This window comes from Anguilla anguilla, chromosome 1 (genome assembly GCF_013347855.1).
Source record: "Anguilla anguilla isolate fAngAng1 chromosome 1, fAngAng1.pri, whole genome shotgun sequence".
Classification (NCBI taxonomy): domain Eukaryota; kingdom Metazoa; phylum Chordata; class Actinopteri; order Anguilliformes; family Anguillidae; genus Anguilla; species Anguilla anguilla.
This window is the reverse complement of record NC_049201.1, coordinates 80,245,108-80,272,320: the sequence shown is the minus strand read 5'-3', so window position 1 is coordinate 80,272,320 and position 27,213 is coordinate 80,245,108. Positions and strand designations below refer to the sequence as shown.

At 44.8% G+C, this 27,213-nt stretch overlaps 1 protein-coding gene across 2 annotated transcripts; it reads left to right on the top strand.

Annotated features, from left to right (window-relative positions):
• Window positions 1–1,306: 1,306 nt before the first annotated feature.
• apoba (apolipoprotein Ba) lies at window positions 1,307–26,915 on the top strand. 2 transcript variants are annotated; one of them, XM_035410573.1, is made up of 29 exons: window positions 1,307–1,463; window positions 2,968–3,012; window positions 3,749–3,861; window positions 4,592–4,737; window positions 4,910–5,057; window positions 5,437–5,577; window positions 5,882–6,006; window positions 6,344–6,429; window positions 6,870–7,320; window positions 7,672–7,786; window positions 8,455–8,601; window positions 8,995–9,203; window positions 9,324–9,546; window positions 9,888–10,067; window positions 10,527–10,730; window positions 11,345–11,512; window positions 11,851–12,056; window positions 12,227–12,409; window positions 12,632–12,762; window positions 13,308–13,518; window positions 13,929–14,101; window positions 14,360–14,535; window positions 14,951–15,057; window positions 15,313–15,671; window positions 15,891–23,429; window positions 23,585–23,696; window positions 23,858–23,887; window positions 24,545–24,728; window positions 25,393–26,915. In XM_035410573.1, exons 1-29 carry the CDS (start codon window positions 1,409–1,411, stop codon window positions 26,608–26,610), a joined length of 13,185 nt encoding a protein of 4,394 aa, XP_035266464.1. In that variant the 5' UTR covers window positions 1,307–1,408; the 3' UTR covers window positions 26,611–26,915. The 2 variants fall into 2 exon arrangements, with proteins under 2 accessions (XP_035266464.1, XP_035266455.1); XM_035410564.1 differs by having other exon boundaries at window positions 11,848–12,056.
• The last annotated feature ends 298 nt before the right edge of the window (window positions 26,916–27,213 follow it).

The window sequence follows — 27,213 nt, the reverse complement described above, 5'->3', positions numbered from 1 at the left end:
TGCGTGGATGGAATTTATGGCATTTTATCTGGAAATCTGTAAAAGAAAAATGTCACTTTTAGACCTCACCCTCCACACCTTCCTCTCCCTATTCATGATATTTTTGATGTTTCTTTTTTCCTGTATTATCCTAAAGGAATATGGAATATTTTGCACTATTAATAAAAAAAGGGCATTCATTTATATTTAAGTGTGTGTGTGTGTGTGTGTGTGTGTGCGTGCATGTGTTTCTCTAAGGAAGGTGTGACATAACTTTGGCTCTTCAGTGTGACTAACGGTTTTACAACACCTTTGCCTGTGACTCTCCTCTTCGTACACCAAACCATCCAAAAAGAAAGGGAACTAAAATCTCACTGCGTTTGTCACATAGCACTTTTGTTTTTTTTAAAACACTTTAATTGAACGCTTTCTTTTTCTATTTTCTTAATTAGGGAGATGGAAATGCATTTATTCTGATAATATATTTCCAAGTATCAATGAAGACTTGTTGTTTGTGTGCTGTGCATCACCAGTGGATTTTTCAGTACTGACAAGAAAATTTTCATAATAGTGAAGTTTATAACAGTTGAGAGGGCAATGAGAAATATTTTAGGGAAAAAATCCACTATGATGTTTAAAACCCTTTGAAGAGTAGTTTTTTAAAAATGTCTTTTTCATAATTTAATCAGTATTCTCAAACTCCATTGCTTTATTTACCTGAAGTAATTGTTATATCAGCGTTAGAAGGTTCAATTACTAAGACCATTCTAATTTTGTATTTACAGCCTTGCACCTTAAAGGGTTCAATTAATATTTTGAGCTTTGACTGAAGATTGTAGAAGACTGTAGACTATATTGAATAAAAAACAAAACGTGGGTAAAAAAAAAACATGCAACATATAAAGCATATGATTCCATTGAACCTGGAGTCCAGCATATGGACCTGATACGCTATGCTCCTAAAACATGTCTCCCTTTACAGCTGTGAAATGGATTTAATGTCCTCAACAGCTTGCTCTGATGTTCAAATGATACCTGTACCGCCTCAGTGTGAACCACATTTTTTGCGAGGGGAAAAAAAAAAGAGTCAAAATCAAACATATAAAAATCTGATTCCAGTATTAACTGTCCCGTAGCCGAAGAGCTCCAGGTTATTGCGTCCTGTTTTTTAGAAACCGGTCGCCTTTGTCCCACCAGAAGGGCTGAACTTTGGAATGCCCTGCTGCAAATGTCTTTTTTTTTTTTTTTTTTTTTGTAGCTGCAACTCTCGATTGATCTCCCTTTGTCCCGTTACTGTCACACGGGTGGGGCTGGGCCTGGGCCCCGGGGGTATAAAAAGACGGCGCAGGGGCGAGCACGCAATCAGTTTGGGTCGGAAAAGGAGAGCTCCCTGAGCCCAATTAAGGAACCGAGCTGTCCAGAACCCGTCATGGGTCGATCGAAGCTCTGCCTGCTGCTGCTCCTGAGCACCTGCGCCTTGGCCCGTAAGTACTCCGGTGTCCCGAGCGAGAGAGAGAGAGAGAGAGAGAGAGAGTCCGGTCCTGCCTAATGGTGCTCTGCTTGTGCTTTCCTGCATTGCTTCAGCATATATATCCAGTTGTATAATTGGATGTAGTGTGAAGGCTATGTAAAAAGTTGGGTGAGTCGCTCTGGATAAGAGCGTCTGCTCATTGCCTGTAATGTAGTGCAATGTACTGTAATGCTTGTTCAATGGCTTAATCCCGTCGACCTCCCAACCTTCACTGTTTATCGATCTACTCCACCGAGCGGTTGACCATACTTATGACTTTATGATATCTTGTTGAATCTCCGGTGTATCTCTGATTCCGTCCTCTCTTCAGCTTGATTCAGCATGTTATGTATGTGTGGTTAGTGGTAAAAATTTAAAGGATATGAGAGAGATGGATAAGTTTAAAAAAAAAAAAAGTTTTGTCACAAAGTTAGTATTTCAGGTAAATCTGAAACAAGGTTTTGTGTTTACTCTTGTTCTCATGTAAATCATCAACCGCGCATAAAACATTAGTTTGTATGCTGTTACTAAATACTGCAGTAACTAGTATGAAACGATGACTGTGTGTCAACATAGCTATGTGGTAATCTAGGTACATAGATCCTTATAGATGAAAATAAGTTCTTCTGTTTTCCTTGTTAACATGGTAATATGCACTCAAAAAGTCAATAAATATTAATAAAAATAATGGACAGACAGATTATTCGTGTATATTCCTGACCATACATATGTTTGAAGATGAGAACCAGGCCAGTCAAACCATCTATCTCTTAATCCTTTAGGGTTTAAGATCACATGGTGTGATTAATATGTTTTTACTGAACATTCTAATGCTGATGTAAGGATCACTACCGGTGGTATGCACTAGAGTTCTAAAACCTGCAATTCAAAGGGTTAATTTTTCTGTGTTCTACAGCAGTGGTGTAAAATGTTGGGCTATATCTCCTTATCCTGATGAAACCGGTCAGAGAAAGGTTTAAGCAGTTATATTATCTGACATAGTACAAGTGTCTTGAATGACAAAAACATTGCAGCGAAAATATTTTTTCTTGTGTTTTTATTGAAAGTCCCTTGTGGTGTAGGCTTCGACACAGTAAAACCTATGGTTATTGAGATTAGGACCAGAGACTCATATCCTCTACAGGGAACATAAATTAATTGCCGGGTCTCAGGAGCTTTTAGATTTCACTTGAGATATTTAATATAATATTTCCCCTAAGGGTGCCCGTTGCTTATGTATTTTCACTATGGCCTTTGCAGTGAACTGTCATTGCTATATGCAGCTAATAAGCTAATTGAGTCAGGGGCAAATGGTGAAAACTAAAACCTGCCTACATACCAGTCCTCCAGCAATGGGAGTCGCTGTCACTAGGCCTCGATGAGGAATCTATATGCGTTGGAAATAGTGTATAAGAAGATTCACACACACAAAAAAAAAACAAAAAAAAAACGCATTTCTTCTTTGTTTTCCCCCGCAGAGCAACCGAACGAGAGTGGTGAAGAACAGACGCCAGCATGTTTGTGTAAGTCCTGACGCTCCTCCAGCCCTAAATCTGAGTGACAGGTCACAGTAATCTCAGTCGCCCCCTCCATTAATCAGTTAAATAGGGCAGCGAATGCAAAAAAAAAAAAAAAATTATTACAGCAGCAAAATGGTCACCCTGACACAATTAGCTGAAGGAGCGAGGGGAATGTCACAACCCCAACCCGTAATCTGGGGCTGATAAAGTCTCTCAAGATAACGCATTTGGACCCTGGTACGGGCGTTCATGGGGGTTGTTTTTGCCATTTAAGTGGAGCTGACGATTTGTCATCAGCTGAGTTGGGTTGGGGTTGGGGTTGGGGTGGGGTGGGGGGTCCAAAGTTCTCAGGGGCAAGTGATGATTTGGAAGCCGACTCATGGACTGTTTGTGTTATTCATGAATGATCAACTCCATGCTGATCCAAACTGACAACAGCGCCCCCTTGTGGGCTGGGAATGCACATAGCCCTGATCAGATAAAAAGAGCATTCGTACATACACCAAATAATGCACGCTCAATACATGCAGAGCAATGGCCTAAGGAAACATAACATCTCTTCATTTGCAAGTCAAAGTTAAGGACAAATGTGGATTGAATCCCGGCTGGCATCTTCTATACACCATTGATGTTTGTGACTCCAGTACACGGTGCTTCAGCAGTTTGGGAGATGTCTCGGAAGCTGCACCGCCAAGTGAATATCCATGGTGTTTCTGCTTCCTTGTTCCCTTCTGTGCAGTGGCGGCGAGGTATAAGAACTTCAAAAAATATGTGTACCGGTACGAGGCGGAGGCGCAGAACGGGGTCAGCGGGACGGCCGGCCTGAAGAACGGCCCCAAGGTCACCTGCAAGGTGAGGCGCGGTATTTTTAGCGAGCGCAGATGCTGCTTTCTGTTTTTCAACTGTGGACGTCAGTTACGTTCAAATTCTGTGCTTGTCAGCAGGCCGTTTGTTCTTAAGCCATTGGGCATTGGACATGGTGTGGATTTAGAAGACAATTTACCAATGGATTACTGAGAGTAACGCCCAATGTTCTCCACTATTTTCTGTCTCTCTGAATAAGAGTCTCTGTCATTGCGACAAAATGTGATGTTACTGCATTGCATTACTCGCATATGACCCGAGAAACGTTTTATATATCCCCTGCTGATAACGCTGTGTACGTAGTGAAGCAATTCAGGGTAAGCACTTCACTCAACGGTACAATGGCAGTGTCCAATCTATTCATCTTTCTCCCAGCTTATCTATCTATCTATCTATTCATTCATCTTTCTCCAAGCTTATCTATCTATCTATCTATTCATCCATCTTTATCCCAGCCTATCTATCTATCTATCTATCTATTCATCCATCTTTATCCCAGCCTATCTATCTATCTATCTATCTATTTTCGGTCCATCCATCCATCCGTCTTTTCTTCTGTCCATCCGTCTGTCTTTTCGCCTGTCCATCCGTCTGTCCATCCATCCGTCTGTCTGTCCGTCCGTCCGTCCGTCTTTCCTTCCGTCTGTCAGTCCGTCTGTGCGTCCGTCGGCCTCTCTGTCCATCGCAGTAAAGACGGTAAATGTTGTTGACGGCCCAGGTGGAGCTGGAGGTCCCGCAGGCGTGCGTCTTCGTCCTGCGCACGGAGGAGTGCGCCCTGAGCGAGGTATCCGCCATCGACGCCGAGGGGCGGCCCGAGCACCAGCCCGCCGCCGGCACCAACGTCTTCAGAGCCGCCATGGAGAAGTACGTACCGCGTGTCTCTGCACGTCTCCATCCAATTCGGTTGGGAAAAATAAAACTGCCCCGTTTTTCTGCCAGGACAAAAAGGTTTGAAATCGGGACATAGGGTTGTCTGATAGTGGTGGCTGACACCCCATAAATCTTTCCTTTGCCCCCCCCCCCCCCCCCCCCCCAGGAATCCCCTGAAGTTCGCGGTGACACAGGACTTCGATGTGAACCTGCTACCCGAGCTGGACGAGCCCGCCAACATCCTGAACGTCAAGAGAGGGATCGTCTCCGCCCTCATGGTGCCTGTCTCTGAGGAGGACGGCAAAGCCAACATGGTAAGGCCCACGCCCCTTGGCCACGCCCAAGCCCCTGTCATAACTGGACCTATTCACCTCACTCTCGAGTTTGAGATCAAGCTTAAATGTTTGACTCTCGGTTACCTCTAGATAGATTTTGCACCTCTGGTGACATTGTAGAATTAAGACCTAAGACTTCCATCAGCACACAACACCGATTTGCTGAAATGTTTGAATCTTTTACCCTCATCCTAACTAAAACATTATGTGCTGAGTGTAGCTTGCACATGTAAAAGCAATTACATCAAAGCAAACCATAGCAAGTTAACAATTACTGCTAGACTTTAGAGAACCAGTATGGAGTGGATGTGCTTCTTATTCTGTCTTTAAATACACGCCCCTACCCCACCCCCCCTAGCCCACCATCCATGGCCAGTGCAGGACTGCACTCACCGTCAGCCCTGGGAAGGACATCACCATCAGTAGGGACCTGACCGCATGCAAAAGCTTCAATCCCATGTCTGACTACGTCAGCCCTCTGGCCCTCGTCTCCAGAATGGTGAGAGAGCATTGGCCCACTAGAGGGCGCTGTTGTAAAGCTGTTGGGACTGATTTGCCCACCTGGCCAAAAATCACAGCTAAGCTGATCTTTTTCATACAGGATTTAGGCAATGATGACATTTTCTTAAAACTGTATGCAAATTAATATTTATTTTACTGAACATTATTTGCAGATTCCTTTTGTTTAAACCACAGGTGCTCTTCACAATTGAAATCTACTCTCCATACCCTTCTCATTTTTTAAGTGCTCAGCTGAAGGTTCACAGAGGGCCAACTAATGGTTTCTGTCTCCGTTTCTCCAGAACGCACCTCTGTCCAATCTCATCAGCAGCACTCAGTCCTGCACCTACCAGTTCGACAACAAGAGGAAGCACATGACCGAGGCCAGCTGCACAGAGAAGCACATCTTCCTGCCTTTCTCTCACCAGTAAGTCTTGCGGTGTATCTGATTGGCTGTCTCATCTCCGGGTTTTCTCAGGGGCGATGCCTCACACAACCATGATGACATGATGGCTTTGGTTAAAATTCCATTTCAATTCAGTCGCATCCACTGAAATTCATTTAAAGACTCGAAAAATATCCAGGTTCATGTATAGGGACTTTTAATGAAATTTATATTTTTGTTAGTTTTTTTAAATCTTTTTAAAATATGCTCCTGAACACTCAAGCCCTGAAAGGTAAACATGGCTCTCTCTCTCTCTCTCGCTCTTTCTCTCTCTCCCTGTCTGCCTGTCTGTCTCTCGTTCTCTCTCTTTCTGAAACAGAAAAGAGCATGGAATCACTTCGCTTGTTAAACAGACCCTGAGTTTGCAGGACTCCAGCAGAATCACCAACAGAAACGTTGACTTTGGTCAGTTCTATTGATGTTACGTGTCTGAAATCCAAATACAGGAGGTGAAATGTAGATTTGGGATTGATTGAAGACTGATACTAATCACTTATTTGGTGGGTGGGGCATTTGCACAACAGATTTCCACTTAAGTCGCTGATGCAAACTGATTTAATTCACTACCATGAGTTAAACTGCAACTACCACTGTGGTGATTGGTAATACTTTGTCACTTGAACGAACATGTAGAAGGGAAGACGGAGAAATTTTTTTTTTTTTTTTTGGGGGGAGGGGTGAGTTTTTTTTTTAGGTGTATACAGATAGAGGGGTACAATGAGGAAGAGGGGAACGGGAATCAGGGTGAAGATGTTCTTTTGTCATTTTTATTTGGTTGGTTCACTCTCAACTGGCTTCCCCAAATTGGCTTCTAACTGACGGTTCCAAATACCCCCCCCCCACAGATTGGGGAAACATGAGGCCTCTGGAAATGCAGTATGCCGAGGACAAAGCCCCCACCCAGAGCAAGGAAGCCATGCTGGCCACCTTGCGGGACCTGAAGGGCCTGTCCCAGACGGAGCGGGGCCAGGAGAGGGCCGCCCTCTTCCATAAGCTGGTGTCCCAGCTGCGCGGGCTGAACAACGAGACCCTGGGCCCGGCCGTGGAGGAGATGATGGAGGCGTCCGAGGTCCTCACCTGGCAGGCCCTGCCCCAGTGCGGCACGCCCGAGTGCCTCAGCGCCGTCCTGCAGGTCCTGCGAACTTTCGACGGCGTCGCCCTGGAGGCGGACGCCGTCGTCTACGCCGTGGGCCTCCTGCCCCGCCCCGACGGCAGCAGGGTCCGGGACATGCTGAGCACGGCCCAAAACAGGCAGAACAAGGCCGTCATGTACGGACTCAGCAACAGCGTCAGGAAGTGAGTCTGCAGCGTGAGCCACCCTCCACATCTCTGCGCACGTTTACAGTTCCCCATGCACCGTGGCAATGAGGGCCTTACGTGTTTCTGGATATCAACTTCTGGGCTTAATTACTTAATCGCTAACTTCTGGCCTTAATTACTTAATTGCCAACTTCTGGCCTTAATTGCTTAATTAGCCCAGATATTCACATCATCAGACATTGCTGCCAAAGACTCTTCTTGTGTCCCTGTATGAAACATTTTGTTGCAATGTAGTCTACTAGTGAACCAGTGTTGATGTATACAGCCAGTTAGATCATTTAGCCAAGGTTAAAGGTAAAGCCATGGGGTTATTGTGCTCGACCCCAGGTTCTACGAGTGGAATGGATACAGCCCTGAGCTCACGGAGGTGTCAGAGTTCATGGCCTCTCTGCTGGATGGTGACTGCTCTGGTGACGAGGACCGCACCTTCCTGACGCTGAGGGTAAGAACTGGGTCCCCCCTCCACCCCCCCCACCCCCCCCCACCCCCCCGCCCAGTGCACACATTAAACACCTGATCAATGTGAGCAACAGGGGCAGACTTGGCTAACAGTCACTGGAAGTGCTCCATCAATAAATCACTCAATGTAAGCTAACAACGTGCGCTAAACTACAACCAAAGTATATTTTGATCGTAATGACCGGTAATGACAAGCATTATAATGCACAATAACACAACATTCACATGGTATGAGGCAGGTCCTCCACAGAGGGTCTCCTGCAGACAGTGCCCCTTGGCTTAGTCTAACTGAGTCTGCTGCCTGAACATGGATGCCACTATAGCTGCCACTGCACTTCAAGTGACACACTGAAATAGCGCTACTGACACGTACTGTACATGTATTTGAAATACGGGTAACGCTCTCTAAGAATGGTTCTTCATACGCACTATATATATGCTTCATAAGCACTGCATAAACATTCAGAAATGCTTATGTCAACTACTACAAATTGTCTGTCAACCTGGCGTATTGTCTGTCATTTCACCACCGATGCCGCGAAGGGACATTAAGGTAACGTAAGAAGCGGCGAATAACCGAGGACGCAAAACGAATGTATGAAAACTAAAACAAACCGAACCCGTCGCCGCCGTTCCTCGCCTCGTCCTCAGGTCATCGGCAACATGGGAGCCGCCATGGACGCCGCCGACACCACCCTCAAGTCCGTGATCCTGAGTTGCGCAAGGCAGCCCGCCGCCTCGGCCTCCGTCCAGCTGGCCGCCATCCAGGCCTTGAGACAGATGAGCATCGATGGAGAGGTAAATATATGACTCCTTTTTAAAAATACTAAACCTCAGTAGCAGTACTACTACTATTACTGATAATAATAATAATAATAATAATAATAATAATAATAATAATAATAATAATAATCGGGCTACCTCGTTGGACTCCTTTTTCTTACCCTGAAGAAATTGTCTACATAAGGTCTTTCCTTGTAACGTTGTAAAGTTTTTAATGGAGCCAGTGCAGTTTGCCCCTCTTTGTACTTTTTTAGAAAAAAAAAAATTAATCATTTGCAATGAACTTCCTTTATCCCCTTTCAGCGTGTTTAAATTCAAAAGGAAAAAGTGATCCAACAACCGCAAAAAAAAAAAAATGTTTGCCTCAATTATTTGTGTTAAGCGTTTTCTTTTTTCAAACTCCCCTAGGCCAGCTACGTCCTTGCGCAGGTCTTCCAGGATGCTGGGAGCCCGGTGCAGAAGCGCATAGCCGCGTACCTGATGATGATGAAGAACATGGAGCTGGCCATCCCGCACGTGGTGGACACCCTGAGGGGCGAGCAGGACGAGCAGATCAGGAGCTTCGTGGTCTCCCACATCTCCAACATCCTGAAGAGCGGAGACGCCGAATCAGAAGAGTACGTGCAACCCTCCAAAAAAAAAAAAAAAAAAAAAAAAAATTCTGTCAGACGCCGTGCTCCTCTTCTTTCCAAGACCCCTCTTCCTGACCTTTTCTTTTCTTCTGTCACACCTTGCAGCCAGAAGATGAAGCTCCAGGATGCCCTGGAGAATCAGGCAGGGCCTCAATTTCTTGACATGTTCAAGTTGTCCCACAATTACAAGATGGAAACGCCATCACGGATCCCTATTCAGACCTCCATGGAGAGCAACATGATCTTTGACTCCACTGGCTACATGCCCAGAGAGCTCATGCTGGACACCACCCTGAAGGCTTTTGGATACAACTACGACATGTTTGAGGTATCAAACATGTCCATACATGTATTTTTGTTTCTGAATGTCCCATACCAGTTAGGTGACAGAATAGCAATAGATGCATATTGGCTAGTTCTGCCCTCTTTCAAAGATTTTTCACAAGCTCAATGTTAGTGAGAACATTATGACCTATTATTAAATTTCCTGTTCATTGAATGTATATAAATCATTGGCTAGTTAAACAATATTGTGAACTACTAATTACTACTACTAGAAACCACTATTGTACTAATTATAGTCTTCAATAGTATAATGATGTATGTCATTTGTGATTGTTAAAAGCAGCATATTATATAAGTATGTTCAATTCTACCTATCGTCTGAAGGTTGGTCTGGAGGGGAAAGGATTGGAGCCGACCATCGAAGCCCTGTTTGGGAAGGATGGGTTCTTCCCTGACACAGCCTCAAAGGCCATGTATTGGGTTGGAGACAAGATGCCGGACGGAATGCACGACGTTCTCAAAAACTGGATTGGCCCCCTGAGGAATGAGAGACTGAAAAGACAGGTGTTTTTTCAAGTTACTTACTGCTTTGCACATTTCCAGGACAATTTATTTTTCCATGTTTCTTTTTTAAAACTGCAGTTCTGTCCTCCAGAACCTAGGGGTCGATATAGGATACTTGTTGAACAATCATCACTTTACCTTCTGCCCCTTTATGATGGATAGCTCTCTCATTCAAAAATCCCACTGCATAAATTACATCCTGTTCACATCTTCCTGGAACTGTGGTTGAAAAGATCAAGCAAATGAACTTAACTTTATTACAAGTTAATTCAGTGTTGCTACAGCGTCTTCATGCTTTTACACATAGCAACTAATTTGTATTTGAGTGACTGCTTCACATTTGTATTGGTTCAAAATAAAATACTGTTGTGGGATTGGAATTCCTCCCAGCCCCCCAGTATTTTCACAATGTTTCAGTCTTTTTATTTTTCAAATTGTATTGTTATTTCCCCTCGGTAGGTTTCTGAGGACCTTGTGAGGGAAATCAGCCAGAACTTCAACAAGCTGCTGCAGGACCTGCAGGCCCAGGCTGCACCTGAGGCCTTGGCCTACCTGAGAATCATGGGAACTGAACTTGGCTACATCAAGACCAGCGAGATCGAGCAAATTGCCTACGTGGTTGCCATGTATGGCGAAATCCTGTTCAAGCTCATGCCTGCCCACGTAAGCACCACCTGCCACACATCACAATCTGTCCCTCCCACACAACGACTGCAGGGCATGTTTAAACAAGAGTGTACTTAATTCGGCAGTACTAACTCTGTGTGGCAATGAGAAATAATACACTCACACCACTGTTGATCCTGAATGTGGATAGCAAGCACACTGTGGCTCACTAGAAGCCTAGCATCGGCACTCTGCCAGTGTTTCGTAAATTGGCTCCACAGAGATCCACAAGTGGACAGTTGAGGCAAGGCCAGTTCTTACTTACTGGGAAAATGACCATATTGTTATGAAATAGGGAAAAAAAAAAGGTTATTCCTTGACCCAACAGACTGGCATGACCTTGTTTGCAATGCATCCTATGCAAGCCCTATTTCTTTTTATACTTTACTCTGCCTTTAACTTATTCTGAAATTATTCTGTATTTGCACATAAGCCCTTTGCTTTGTTCCACATACTATGTACCCTAATTTCTGAGATGAATACTTGGTCCTTGGCAAAAAATCTTCTTAAGGATTAAACCCCCCTCCCCCCCAAAAAAAAAAATCAAACACTGACTACATCTTAGAAAGCCCATCCACGTATTACTCCTTTTCCTTTTTTTATTATATCAGTACGTAAAGTCCCTGCTGTCCGGCACCGACAACGACCTCTTCGCCCACTACATCTTCATGGACAACGAGTTCGCCCTGCCTACCGCTGCCGGACTCCCACTCCAGTTCTCCCTGTCGGGGATCTTCTCCGGAGGAGCCAAGGGAGGCTGCAGCTTCGCCCCTGGCAAGGTCAGACCAGCAGCTCACACTCGCCGAATTTTGAAAACCCGGGGTGCGCGGGGGAATTCAGTCATTCCTCACTGCAACGTTAGTGGTTAGGGAACTGGGCTTGTGTTTCTAAGGACGCGGCTTCAGTTCTCGGGTGGGTCATTGCTATTGTGTCCTCGAGTCAAGCACTTAATCGAAATGGCGACAGTTAATATCCAGCTGGATAAATGAACATATGCAACACCATAAGCTGTGAAAGTTTTGATGGATAAGATTCCATTATGCATAAGATATGTCACTATCTTATTTTGTTCAAATAGGGTCTTTAAACTGAAACTGTCTCTTGTAAAAACTTACAGAAGGCCTTGTCATTCATGCCCTCGCTGGGAGTTGAGCTGGTGACGAAAATGGGCGTCAACCTCCCCGAGTTCGTCACGGCCGGCGTGGAGATGCACACCAGCGCGTACCACGAGAGCGGCTTGAATGCCAAGGTCACCGTGGAGGGTCAAGGTTTCAAGCTGTCCATCCCAGCACCCCAGGGCAGCACCCAGCTCTTCAGCATCAGGTAGGCTGGCGGGTGGGGCGGGTTGCGTTGGGTTGGGCATAGAACCTCCTCCTTCCCTCTTGTCATGTTGCTCCCTTCTGAGGAAATTGAGGATTAATTATCCCCCAAATGTGATGAAAAACCATTTCTTTTTCTTCTTCCTCTTCTTCTCTCTCACCCTGAAACTGCAGCAACAGACTGCTGTCCGTGTCCTCCACCCAGACTGAGGTAGTGCCCCCTCTGGTAGAGGGCAGAACTGACTCTGTTGAGTGCGACCCATTATTCGCTGGTCTGAAGCTCTGCACCATAACCCAGTACTCCAACGCCAGCTCCATTGAGACTGCTCCATACTACCCCTTAACTGGAGAGTCCAGGTAAGTTTGGCACACTGGAGCTTATATGAATGCCTGTTTTGTGCTTTATGCCCTCGTAAGGTATAAGAACCTTACGAGGTTTATTTAACTAAGGTCCCTTAGTTAAATAAACGTATTGAAGGATTATACTGGTAATTGGAAGTGGATGTCAGTAAATGTGGGTGTTAATGAAAGCGGGCATTAAGGAAAGCGGATTTTTAACCGAAGCTGGCGTTCCTCTAGGTTTGCAGTGGAGCTCCAGCCCACCGGAGAGGTCACCGAGTACACGGCCACCGTCGCCTACGCCGTCGTCAAGGAGGGGAAGGAGGGTCGGCAGAAGGTGGACACCGTGCAGCTGACACTGAGGGCCGAGGGTACGCGCGTCTCCGGGAAAACACGCATTCTGCGAAATATGATCATATCGCACAATTATAAGCCAAAAGTCCCATCGCCCGATCATATCCTAAATCCAATACGACGATTCATTTTTTTCCCCCAGAGTAATCATAATCTCGAGAACCATATATTCTTCTATGCTAAAAAGAAAAAAAAAAAAAAAAAAAAACTGCAGAGCAAAAGAGACAGTCAATAAAAAAAAATTAAAAAATATTTTCACTGAAACTTAAACTTCTTCCTGCCGGGTCTCAGGTGGATACGTATCTTTTTTCTGTTGTGCACATTTGAATGTGTCTAATGTGCAACTCTGCATCTAAGACTGAATACTACCAGTAATTAGAAATGCAAGCCTGCCATAATATAGTTATAGAGTGCTCACAAACTTTCTCTCTTTGGATATACTGACTGGCCTTTTGTATATACATCTTTATTTTTCGCTACAACACACAGTTTCAGAATGTGTATTTTTTTTTTTTTTTTAAATGCATATCAAATTGACTAATCAAGCGAACTGACCAATCAGGAACAAGCCCCACTGAGGCCACTGCCACCCTGAAGTACGACAGGAAGAGGAGCGTCTTCTCCGCCGACGTTCAGATCCCCGACCACGACGTGGAGGTGGGCCTCAAGCTGACCGCCACAGACAGCACGCTGAAAGGGAAGAATACACGCGCCCTCACCTTCGACGTCACCAACAAGAACATTCCTCAGCTGTCGCTGGTCGGCCGGGCCAGGTAAACAAACGCTTTCCTGTTTAACTGCCTTAAAATGTTTTTTTTTTAAGAATCAGCAATTCATATTTTTCATTTCACTTAAAAAAAAAATTCCCGTCTTAAAAAATTGCCGTCAGTGGCATCGCATTCGCTGTGTATGCTTGTATTTATGTAAAGAAGCATTTGATATATTTTTTATGTATTATTAAGTGTGTATGTATGCATGTCTTGTAATGTACTGTACCTCAGCTATTCCAATTTTAAATTGACATTATAGCATCACACAGGTAATATTTTTTATTTGTCCGTTTACCACATTTCCCACTGGCTACCTTTCATCCTTCATTTGGATCATGAGCTCTTGTATGATGTAGGACCACACTGACATGTCGTCTTCCTCATCATCGTCTTCCTCTTAATCTTTTCTGCAGAATGGATGCAATGAAAGAAGGCATGCTACAGATCCAGCTGACTGTCCCCTCCCTGAATGTTGACGTCGCCACCACCGCCACCATGAAGAACGCCAATGGCCTGACCCTGCAGCTGGAGACATCTGCCAACGTCCCCGAGACCTCCTCTGTGCAGAAAGTCATCTTCAGATATGGTACACCCCTGGCTGAATGTTATCATTAATTTCTTTGCTGAAAACATATCCACCCTTTTAAGGTATAATATCAGTAATGTGTGATTACAATGTTCTTGACTGAACATTCTAATGCTGATGTGACAATCACTACTGGGAATTAAAAAAACAATGGAGTTCTAGAGACACTGACTAAGAACTTTGGAAAAAAAGGCCATTTCGAAAAACCTACTCTAGAAAGGGTTGAATAACAAAAAAAAATGTCTTTTTTTTTTGCAGATGAAAACAGGGTAGAGGTGGAAGTGAAGTCTGACCTTAGTTCCGAGATTACCAAACTCCTCCCTGAAACTGAGGTCTACCAGAGAAGGCTACAGAAGGTCATCGACGAAATCCTGGACCAACGGGTGGCTAAGACTGACATGAAAGTGCGTCACATTGTCTCCAAAGCCTTTGAGGTAAGATCATAAATGTGTAAGGTGGGAATTTTGTTATGGACAGCAGTAAAGATACAGAACTACAGTATCGCGGGGTGTGGAAACGTTGCCTCCATTAGGTCGGATGTAGTGTTGATGTAGTGTTGCAATCAGCTCAAGTATGTAGTTGGCCAGATTATAAAGATTTCTCATGGTTCTATGTTCGGTTCCGTTGAGTCCAATTTCCATTGTAAGACATTCTGCTAACTGTCCATGCTCTCGAACACACCCTATACTTAAACAGAAGTTTAGCAGTTTGTCTTACCCCTTGACCCCCCTCAGCCACAAATATTTTTTCTTTGTATCTGGACCTTGCCCCCCGCCCCCCCCCCATTAAAATGATTCCTGTGTACTGCACATTTTGTCTCTGATTCCTTTATAAATTATGTTTCTACAGGCAGTCAATATCTGGCTGGACAAAGTTTCCGGGGAGAACCCCAAAAGCAAGAGAAGCATCCCAGAACTAACCCTGCCTTCCCTGCCTGAGAAACTATTCCTGAAATAGTGAGTGATTTATCATTTACATGAGACCTACATTTATTATTAGTGCAAAATGTATAATTATTATTAAGCAAACCACTTAATTAGGCATTGTTTATATAACTTATTTAATAGTAATAGAATGTTGTGTTGTAATGGACATCCGTCATACTTTTACTTTATGGTGTATCCAGCTTTTTGTTGAACTTGCCTTCTAACTGTTAAATCCATGACCGTTAATTAACGTTAACTTCTTTTGTTTCTCCCTTTGTCCCATAGTGATGGCTTGTTCCGCTACCAGTTCAACAAGAACAAGCTCACCTTGACCATCCCCTTGCCCCTGGGTGGAAAAACCTCAGAAGACTTGAACATTCCCGCCTCAATAACACTTCCTGAGAGTATGTGGGATGGTCCCAGCATCACCTTCACAGTCCCCAGCTTTACCATCCCTCGTGATTTTGAGCTTTCACTGCCCTTGATCGGAGTAGCCGAGGTGTCTGCCAAGGTGAACAGCAACTTCTACAACTGGGAGGGCTCCGTGTCAGGTGGAAACGACACCATAGACGTCCCAAGTTTCATCGGCAAATACAAAGTTGCAGCTGAGTCACCCATCAACATCTTCTCTTACAAAGTTGAAGGTTTGTCTGAAACCCTGAATATACATTATAATAATTACATCCAAGTGAAATTTGACAGAAATGATTGATGGAAGTGACAGAATGTTTGTTAAAGTAATTGACTAATCAGATAACTGGCACAAAAATTGCTTATCTGATGATAAATACTTATTATATGTAGTTACAGAGGTGTCAACAAGGCCTGAGTGTAACACATCTGTCTCTGTTTTGTCTGCACAGGGACTGGAATGATCGTTGGCTCAAAACCTGATACACTGAAGTATCTTGTGAATGGATCACTCAGCCACAGTCTCATTGATGCCAGCTTCAGCATCATGGAGACAACCAACTGGCAAGACCAGCTGTCGGCGAGAAGTAATTCGAAAATTGAGGTTTCCAGCCCTCTTGGCCTGCAGATGTCCCTGTACTCCTCGGCCCAGTCCCAGTCTGGCCCTGAACGGGGCACAGGAGAATTCAACCTGGATGGAGCCTTCAGAGCACGGTCTCTGTACGCCAATTTTAACTACACCTTTTCAAACGTCCTTAGCATCAATGAGCCGCTGAGGGGCGAATCGACCCTGAAGATCGACTCCTCACTCCTCCGGGCACAGAACAGGATCAACGGGGTCTACGGAGATGGCGGCCTTTCCGTTACTTCCAACACTAACCTGAATGACGATGCCCTGAAACATGTGGCAGAGCTCACACTGAAGGATGCCAAGCTCTCCCTGACGTGCAACACCGTCGGCAAGATCTTCCGCAACAAAGTCGACCTCAGCATCTCTCGAGAATCCGCCACCATCAGAGTGCAGTCCGACGCTGAGACTGGAGAGACCCTAGGCACCTCCCTCATCTCTGGAACACTGGATGCCATTGGCCTAGAGATCGACTCAGACGGATCCGTCAAGCTTGAGACTGGCTACGGTTCCCACAAGGCCACCCTGAGAGTCAACAAGGATGGTGTGGCCACCAGTGGAACCACCACCCTACAGTGTAATCCTCTGACTTTTGAGAATGTCTTTGATGGCAGCATTGATTTTACTGGAGCTCTCCTCTCCCTCAGTACCAAAGGGACCTGGCTGGGGAACAGTGCTGATCTAAAGGTAGATGCAAAGATTGGGCATGAGGAGGCCTATGTGAACAGTGTGTACAATGGAAACCTCCTTGAGATGAGCTCCAGGGGCACAACAAACCTGAAGGCTAACAAGCAAGGCCTGACCTTCTCAAACAATCTCATGGGATCAGTGCAGAACATGAGGTCTGAGCATACTCACACTCTGACAGCCACTCTCTGGACCCTGGCCTTCCAGTCCAAGACAGACAACTATATCTGTGATCACACATCCTACAAACACGATATCAAGGTCAACCTGATTCCCTTCATTGCAACTGTGAGCGCCACAAATGATCTCAAGCTTCTGGATGTTGAATTTAAAAATGATGGACTGCTCAAACTTGAGCCTTCCAAGCTGCACTTGAAAGGAAGCCTGCGGGGGGCTTATGAAGAAGACAAGGAACTCACACATACATACGAAATAAATTATGCTGACCTGGTTGGCAGCATGAAGTGTGTCACGTCCGGAAAACTCTTGGGAGCCCAGATGAGCCACAACTCTGACTTTGAATTTGCCGGACTTTCCTCCAAATACAGCAGCGAGGTTCGATTCAATTCCAAATCATTCCGCCTCGATGGCTCCTTCCGTACCCTTGCCGTACCGTTAAGCCTCAGCGTCGATGGCGTCTTGAACAGCGATGGTGAGCTGGACCTGTACGGCAAGCTCACCGGCCAGCTGTACAGCAGGTTTCTCCTGAAGGCACAGCCGTTAGCTGTTGCCTACTCCCACAACTGCCGAGCTTCAACCACTCACAGGCTGGACAGTGGCGGATCTGCTGAGACTCACGTTGATAATAAGATCGAAGGTTTGCTCTCGCCCCAAGAACAGTCCACAAAGTGGACACTGAAGTCTAAGCTGAACAGTCACGTTTACAACCAGGAAGTCAGCGCTTTCAACCAACCAGAGAGGATTGGACTGGAGTTCTCTGGAACGCTGCTCACAGACCTTCTGAATAAAGCTGCTGGGGGGGACCCTGAAGTTTCAGAACAGAACCAAGAGTTCAGCCTTTCTGGATTTCTTAAGTACGACAAGAACGGCGACTCTCTTATCATTCAGATGCCTTTCGTAGAGAGCATTCCTGCCCTTTTTGAAAAAGTGAAAGGCAAAATTTTGAGTGCTTTTGAGTCCCTGCAGGAGTATATCAATAGTGCAGATATCAACCAGCTCGTTGGAGAATTCATGGTGAATTTGGACAAACTACCAATGCAAGTCGGTGAGTACATGGACAATGTGAACCTGGAAAACAAGTTCAACGAGGCTAAAAGACAGATGATTGACCTCATGCAGGGTTATGCTATAACGCTGGATGACTTGGAAAACTCTGTGGAAAACATGAAGACTGCCTTTGAAGAAGCCCTGAATGTCCTGCTAACCAGAATTAGAGATCTAGCAGTTTTGATCAAAGATAAGATTGAAAGTGGTGCCTGGACAGATGCCATCACAGATATTCTCAACAGGATTGGGCATGAATTGCAGGCCTTTGATGAAAGATATGACATCTCTAAGACTATTGTCAATGGTATCAATGCTATTGAAGACATCATCACACAAGTTGATTTTCAGAAACTGACAGACAACAGCGTGGCCTGGTTACAGGAACTTGATACTAAATTTAAAATCAAAGAGAAGCTGCAAGAGAAAATTAGAGAACTGAAACAAGTAATTGAGAGTTTTGATATCTTGATGTTTATTCACGATTTGAGGGACTACATCACATCAATTAATGTGGTTGAGCATCTGGACAAACTAGCCAACATTCCCACTGATGAAATAGCCAGAGTCATTGACTCAATGAAGGACGTCATAGTTAACTGGATTGAGGAATATGAAGTTGCAGACAAGATAAATGCAGTTATTTTCAAGGTGAAAGAACTGATTAAAAAGTATGACATGGGCAAGAAACTTGAGGCACTCATGGACCAGGCTTCACAGCTCATTAAACAGTACAAACTCCAAGAAACAGTGCAGTCTGTAGTCAATATTGTGAAATCAATTGACTTCCAATCTCTGTCAGATAAATTCATGCAAATGCTTGAGGATGCTATTAATAGTCTGAAAGCCATTGACTTCAAACAAATGTTGGATGATCTGAATGATTACATTGCCAAGATTGTACAGCAAATCAGGGAATTTGATTACAATGCATTTGTTGATGAGACCAACCAGAAAATCAGTGAAATGATCCAGTATGTGAATGAGCAGATTGAGGCAAATGAGATCCCTCAAAAAATTGAGGCCTCAAGAGAATTTCTTAGAAGTATCCTGGAAACCATGAATAACTACTTGGAACAACTTAAAAATACTAAGGTTGCAGAAATGTTAAAAATAATCAAGGATGTAATTGACACAACCGCCTTAAATGACATTAAAACAAAAATCCAGGAAAGCCTTGAAGATATGAGACAGAGAATTAGTGACATGGATATTAGAAATGAAATAAGCCTTCACTTAGAGCGAGCAAGAGACTCCTATATGAACATGATCAGTTACATCGCATCTCAGATAAACAATTTGATTCTGGAAATTGAGCGTTTGCTTGGGGACCAGGAAATCCTGAAAAAAGTTGGGGAAGTTGCTGAGGGTGTACTTAATGCACTGAAAACAGCAGAGTTTACAATTCCTTCGATCACTGTTCCATTCACCGATCTCGTTATTCCAAGCATTCCAATTCAGATGAACAGCATTCACGAGATCACAATCCCACCACAGGTCACCCTCCCAGAATTCACCATTCTGAGCAAATACACCGTCCCGTCCGTCACTATTGACTTTGAAGAGCTGAAACAGAGAATCATTGCATTCATTGAAAGCATCAAAGGCATTGAAATACCCATGCCCGAGCCAGAGGCCATATTCGGAGACCTCAGAGTGCTGTACATGTCATTCCAGCTGCCGGACCTGACTTTTCCAGAGATCACTCTTAAAGAGATCAAGCTTCCGGAAATCCATATTCCAAAGCTCAATCTGGAAAACTTTTCAGTCACCATGCTTCCACTCCCTGAGCTCAAACTGCCAGAGATTCCCGGTGAATTTATGGTCCCTGCTTTTGGAAAGCTCTATGGTGAATTCAGGATTAACTCTCCCCATTATAACCTCTTGACCACGGCGATGCTGCAAAACTCGACAGGCAGTCCCAGGACCCCACAGTTCACAGCTTCCCTCACCTCTGAGGCAAAGTCAACCCTAGAGTACCTTGAATACACTTTGGATGCCTCTGCTAGTCTTACAGCGAAACAAATGAAAAGCTTGGTCCTCAGTGAGGCTATAAAATTCAATCACGTGGTATTTTCACTTGACCATCAAGGAACAGTGACACTCAGCGGCCCATCGGCACAGGTGACGGCCAAGACAGTTGCCAAGGCCACCACGGAAATCTACGCTGTGGACATTTCCAACAATGTGCAAATAGCCTTGGAAAGTGGGATCTCTGCAACTAGCGAAACCACTTACAAGCACGATCTGAACATTCCATCTATCGACGTCCTGTGCCAGGCCACTGCAACCCAGAAAGCCGTCATGCGCCTGGAATCTGGTACCATCTCTATGATTGTTGGAACGACGGGAAGTGGAAAGTGGTCAATCCAGGACTACTCAGATGATGGCACCTACAAAAGTGACCTTGATTTCACTATCAACTTCAATACAGCTAAGCTCACTTTTTCAGGAGAGGCAGATAGTAAAACTGTGAAAATGAAGCACGACGTGAAAGTCCAATCTGTTGTCTTCAGCTACATCAACTTTGAAGCATACGCTGAGGCAGAAACTCCTTTTATCAAGAGAAGTGTTATGACTTTGAATGGAAAGGGAATTTTTGAGGACCTTAAAATTGAGCTGACCGCTTCTCATGACACGGAGTTTGTAGGCAGAGTCACTGGCACTCTGTCCAATGCGATTAATTTCTTAGCACATCCATTTGAGGTTGTCGTTGACTGCAAAAACAAAGGAAACTTGAGGGTCATATTCCCCTTAAAACTGACTGGAAAGATCGATCTACAGAATGACTTTGGTGTGACTGTCAATTCAGGAGGTCAGAATGCAAATTGGGTGGTCCTGGCCAGATTCAATCAGTACAAGTACTTCCACAACTTTAAAGTAGACAACAATAAGCAAAACACTGGAATCTATGCAGCGATAAATGGTGAGGCAAATCTTGACTTTTTGACTGTCCCCCTCACTATCCCTGAGATGGATGTGCCTTACACCGACATGAAAACCCCAACCATCCAGGAGTTTTCTCTGTGGGAAGACACTGGCTTGAAGAACCTCCTGAGCACCACTCGGCAATCATTTGACATGGATTTCAAGCTTGTGTATCTGAAGAACCCCGACTCGCATACCATAGGTTTTGACCTGGAGCCTATTTACGGTGCCATCAATGAGAATGCCAAGGTACTGAGTGCAAACTTTGAGCTGGCAAGAGACAAGGCATTTTCTTTGCTCACAGAATCTTACAATCACGCTAAGGCACAGTTTGAAAAATTCAGGATTGACACTACCAATCAACCCCCAAGGATCTTTACTATCCCTGGTTACACTGTACCCATTTTGGATATCGAAGTCTCTCCGTTCACTGCAGAATTGCCTGCATTTAGCTTCCTCATCCCTAAGGAGGTCAGCACACCCAGCTTCAGAGTGCCAATGATGGGATTCTCTGTTCCATCATACACACTTGTGCTGCCCGCAATGACGCTGCCAGTCCTGCATGTTCCTGAAACTCTTAGGGATCTGACCCTGCCCACATTCACCCTACCCACAATGCAGAACACTATCATGATCCCTGCCATGGGAAACATGACTTATGATTTTTCACTCAAGTGCTCAGTGATCACTTTGAACATCAACGCTGGCGTGTTCAACCATTCTGATATTGTGGCCAGGTTTGCAGCCTCCTCGACTTCTGAGTTCGACATTCTCAAAGGTAAACTTGATGCCACCACAAGCCTTACTAAGAAGAGAGGACTGAAGTTAGCTACTGCCATTTCCATTGATCACAAGAACATTGAGGGAACCCATGATAGTACAATCAGTCTTGCAAGAACTAGCATAGAGGCCTCTGTAGCAACCACTGCCAAGCTCAAGCTACCTGTCCTTCACCTGGATTTTAATCAAGAGCTCCTTGGGAACACTAAAACTAAGCCAAATGTGGCATCCAAGCTGAAGCTGAAGTACAGCTTTGACCTACCTCTGATTGATGTCACTGGCAAGGGAAACATTGAACAGAATTTGGCTCTGGAGGGACTGTCATCCTACATTTCTCTTGAGACTTCTACCAAGGGCAATATTGATGGAACAGTGAAGGCACATGTTAATTTTGCTGGAGCCGTAGACAATGAGGCTACTGTCTACCTGAATGCTAATGGCTTGCGCTCCACTATAAAGACAGACACGACTTCCAAACTTGACTACAAGAAGGCTAATGTCTGGGACTTGGTCATGAATGCAAACCAGGCAATTGAGGCATCTCTACGTCGTGTTTACATGACATTGAGTTACACCAGCAACAATATGGTCGCCATGGGATCCTTTGACACTAAGGGAACACACACTGCCAAAGCAACCCTTGAATTTATTCCCCTGACTACACTGACAACTAAGGTGGAAATTGCTGTGTCCCAGCCCAGCAGCATTGGCGATGCAGGCATGGATCAGACAATTGACCTTGAAATCACTACAGACAAGCAAAAGTTCACCTGGAGTGGAAAGGAGCAGGTCATGTCTATTACACACATAGGTAACTTGGTGTTGTCCAATGATGAGACTGAGGTGCGCATGGAATTAACTGACACAGTAAAAGGCAATGTTGCATTCCTGAAGACTGTTAAACTGCCTGTCTACCAGAAAACCATTTGGGATGTGCTGAAGTTTGAGGAGGTAATGGCTGAAGATCAGCTGCAGTCCCTGACCCTCTCCACCGTTGTGGTGTACACAAAGAACATGGAGGGACTGTACTTCACTTTGCCCACTAAAATATTTGAGAATGGTGTCACTTTCAGCTTTCCAGAAATATCTTTGGCAGTGCCCAGTTGGGTACAAGACATCCCGCTGAGTATCAGGGACATCGATATGCGGTTTGAAAACATCAGATTTCCAGATGAATTCTCAGTGCCTCCTGCCATTTCCATTCCATCGTTTGAAGTTCCTTTCACAAATCTGCAGGTGCCATCTTACACCCTTGACCTCAAGAACCTCGAAGTCCCCAAAGTCATCAGCACACCCGGATTTGATGTCCAACTGCCCGGACTTCCCAAAGTGGAAGTTCCAAGCATCAACATTGACACAGAGTACATTGCCCAAAAAATGTCCTCCCTGTTGTTGAAGATACCTCGTTATGAAATCACCGTCCCCTCCTTCAGCCTTCCAAAATCTTTCACCGTCGGTGATCACAACCTTGACTTGGACGAGATTGCAAACCACATCTCTAACTTTGAGATGCCGACCATCACAATTCCCCAGCAGAGGATTGATGTTCCGGAGATGTCGCTCTACCTGCCTACTGGTGTATTCATCCCATACTTTGGTGCTCTCTCTACCACTGTGAAGGTCCAATCTCCAATTTATAGCAACTCTTGGGATGTGAAGCTTGAGAACAAAGACTCCGCCTTAGTCTCTTCCCTCAAGTCCTCCTGCACCTCCACCATAAAGCTACTGGAATATTCTTTGGAAGGTAAGCTTGACCTGAACCCCCCACCAAGCACATATGTGTCTTGTTTGGGTACTGATTTGCAAAAAAGTATGCCAAAGGGATGGAAGAAATACAATTTGCTTTGAGTACAAAAACTACATTTCCCATGTTTATTTTCCTTTCTCTTGCGTTTTAAGCCACTGCCACAACTCGTCTTGAAGATGGAACTCTGAACCTCATCGGCACTTCCCTGTTCACTCATAGTGACCTGAAAGTGGACTGGCAACACGTCTTCGCACACAATATGAGGTAAAAACGTCTTTGCTGAACAGATAGTTGCATGATTGTTTTCCTTAGCAGCATTATTATATATATTTAACTGTATATTCTTATTTACACTTTGTTAAATGTACCGTCCGATAAGCATATTCACATGTACTTACTTTTGTCTTCTGCATCTTTTTATATAGAGCGAAGCGGCAAGCCTCTTCTGATGACAGGTGAATATTCAAATTCCAATCAAAGAACTTTTCACAACTACTGATCAGAGCTGTCTCTTTCTTTAATATCCAGTATTTGCCTTGCTTTATTTTACAAAAGATTTTTTTATTTTACAAACTATGCCTGATTTCAGCGGACTGAAATAATTAAACTGTACCATCAATGCACAGTAAAAACTCCAGATGCAAAAAAAAATGTTTATGCAAATATGTTCATAGTTCATTCAACTATTAGGAAGTACATTTTACTCTGGAAGTGTGCCATTTCCTCTCTCCTTTCCAACTCATGTAACCTGTGTTATCATAGAAATAGAAATAAGGGGCGACATAGCTCAGGAGATAAGAGTGGTTGTCTGGCAGTCGGAGGGTTGCTGGTTCGATCCCCCGCCCTGGGAGTGTTGAAGTGTCCCTGAGCAAGACACCTAACCCCTAATTGCTCCCAATGAGCTGATTGGAACCTTGCATAGCAGCCTTTCTTCGTTGGTGTGTGAGTGTGTGTGTGTGTGTGTGTGTGTGAATGGGTGAACGAGAGGCATCGATTGTAAAGTGCTTTGGATAAAAGCGCTATATAAATTTACCAAATGGCCCTGTGCATTGTTCCCATGGATTATTTACCAAAAGACCTAAAAATGGTTTGCCAATCATTTCTTTCTGCAGCTCGCGCCACACCCTGAGCGTTGACATCATCAGCCCGACCTTCATCGACGCGAACTTCCGCTACGCGTCGCGCAAAGATGGCCTCAGTGCATCGCTTTCCTCTCCTTCCGCTGGATTTGTTGGACTGCTTCTTCAGAAGAGGAGCCCTTCGCAGGTTTACGCCAAGCTGTTCGCTCGTTACGCGGTAAGACTCTGAACTAACTTTGGCAATTCCACCATGCGCTAGCATTATTATTACGTTGCAGTCATTTAGCAGACGCTCTTATCCAGAGCAACTTACATTGTGTCCAATGTAAGCAACGCGGGTTAAGTACATTGCTCAAGGGTACAACGGCAGCGTCCTACCGGGGAATCAAACCTGCAACCTTTAGGTTACAAGACCAACTCCTCAGCCATTATACTACACTGTCGCCCATGAGAAGTCCCACTAATATGCTATTTTAATCACGTCTAACAGTTATTTTATCGTAATCACTTGAATACTTGTCTGTGCCTGTCTCATAGCTGTTATTGAAATTGATATTGAGTATTTGGATGAATACATTTTTTGTTGTTTTGGCTCTGCACTCCAGCACATTGGATTTGAAATTCAACAATTAATATAAAAAGGGCAGCAATTTCTACATGACTTACACAAATATAGATGCAAATACTTGCAAATTAAAGCTGAGAGTATGCGCTTTAGCCTCATATTCATTTAGCCTCAGTTTAATTTCAAATCCAGTGTGCTGCAGTACAGAGCCAAAACATCAAAAATCATGTCATTGTTTAAATACTTACAGACTGCACTGTATGTGTTCAAGGTCAAGATTGACAAAGACCATTTTGTTTCTTTTCTTTTTGTGCAGTCTGCTCCCGACAAGGACGTGGAGATCCTCAGCTTCAAGGCAACACTGAGAAACTCAGAGAAGCTGGCCCTGCAAACAGGCTGGAACCTCCAAGCTCAGGTGGACATGTTCACGGAGCTGAAAGAGAGGGTTCCCGCCATCACCAGTGCTCTCCTTAAGTTTGCCAACAAACACCACACCGCCCAGTTTGGCATGGACCTAAACCGAGCCTCGCTGAAGCTGAAGAACACCCTCTCCAACACCATCGAGAGGGCGTACCACGAGATCCCCAGGAGCCTGGAAACGCTGCAGGCCAACCTGGAGAAGATCAAGGACCAGGGCAAGGCGGTGTACAAGAGGGCCACCAACGACATGTTTATTGACCTGCAGGAGATGGTGGGCAGGCTGGCCGACGACACCAGGGACCTGCTTCGGCAGTACCAGAAGAACATCAAGATCATGCTGGACGCGGTCATCCAGTTCCTGAGCGACACAAAGTTCCAGCTCCCCGGCTTCCAGGACAAGCTCACCGGACAGGAGCTGTACCAGAGGGCCAGCTCCTCCGTTGTCATGGCAGTTGACCAGGCCGTCCAGAAGATCGCCGACATCCTCGAGTCCTACCCGGAGTCGCTGCTCGATTACATCGAACGGATTGAGTTCACGGTTCCCGGCTTGGAACTGGAAGTCAGCGGAAGCAGGATCCTGGACTGGGTAAAATCCTTCATGAGGGACGTCCAGAATTGGATTGTGGACTGGGCGCGGAATGCAAAGAACGTCCGGCTGGAGCAGATTCTCCGGAAGCTGAGTGACCTCCTGCAGTCCCTCATCCAGAAGGCCGAGCAGCTCATCGCCTCCCTGAAGCTTCAGGACCTCGACGAGCTCTCCGCTCGTCTCAACGACGTCTACGGCGAGCTCCGCAAGCCCCTGCACGGCGTCTTCGCGCGGCTCGAGGCCGCCAGGGAGTCCACCGCGGAGTACAAAGACCTCGCCAAAATGAAAATACAGGAGGTCTACAACCAGGTGACCCTCGAACGCGTCAACACTGACCTGCAGCGCTCGATCGAAACGATTATCGGCCACACGAACAACGTCAACACCGAGCTCATCGATTTTCTTCAGCGGGCCTCCAAGAGCGCTCAGCCTTACGTGAGAGTGAGCAATAAAAAGATGGACATCGATATTCCACTTCCTTTCTTTTGGAAGTCCTTCAGTGAGTGGCCCACGCAGACCCGATATTGAGGTCTCATAAACACTACCATCACAGTGGGAAAAAAAAAAAATTTGAATGCCTGCCCATAAAAGGACACCTTTTATTAACTCATATAGAATGTTTTTAAAAAAAATAATGTATTTAAAGCTGTTGTAGTAACATATATTACACCTTGTCGAAGCTGTTGTTACCTTGTGTGTGATTTAACAAACCATAACTGGTTATGCTAATTTTGTTTGTTATGTTTGAAGAAATACCAGGTACTTTATGTCTTTTACTATTTAAGATGCAGTCAATGGAGAGTATCAATAAAGGCAATTTTTACTGCATCAAGTATGATCACCTTTTGCCAACATTGTGTATGCTTTTGCAATATGCAAAGCATAGTGTCACAGTCAAACATTTGACGCTGTTTACCCAGCTGGGGTGCTGATGTTGTATGCCTGAGCAAGGTATTTAACCTGAATGGCATCGGTAAATATCCAGTCAATGTCAGTGGGTTGTACTTAAAAATGTGATCAGTGTACATCACTCTGGATGAGAGTGTATGCTAAATGCCTAAATAGGCCCTGCTTGGAAAAACAGAGTGTGAGTATAAAAGTATAAAAGTACTAATATCTAACAACATACAT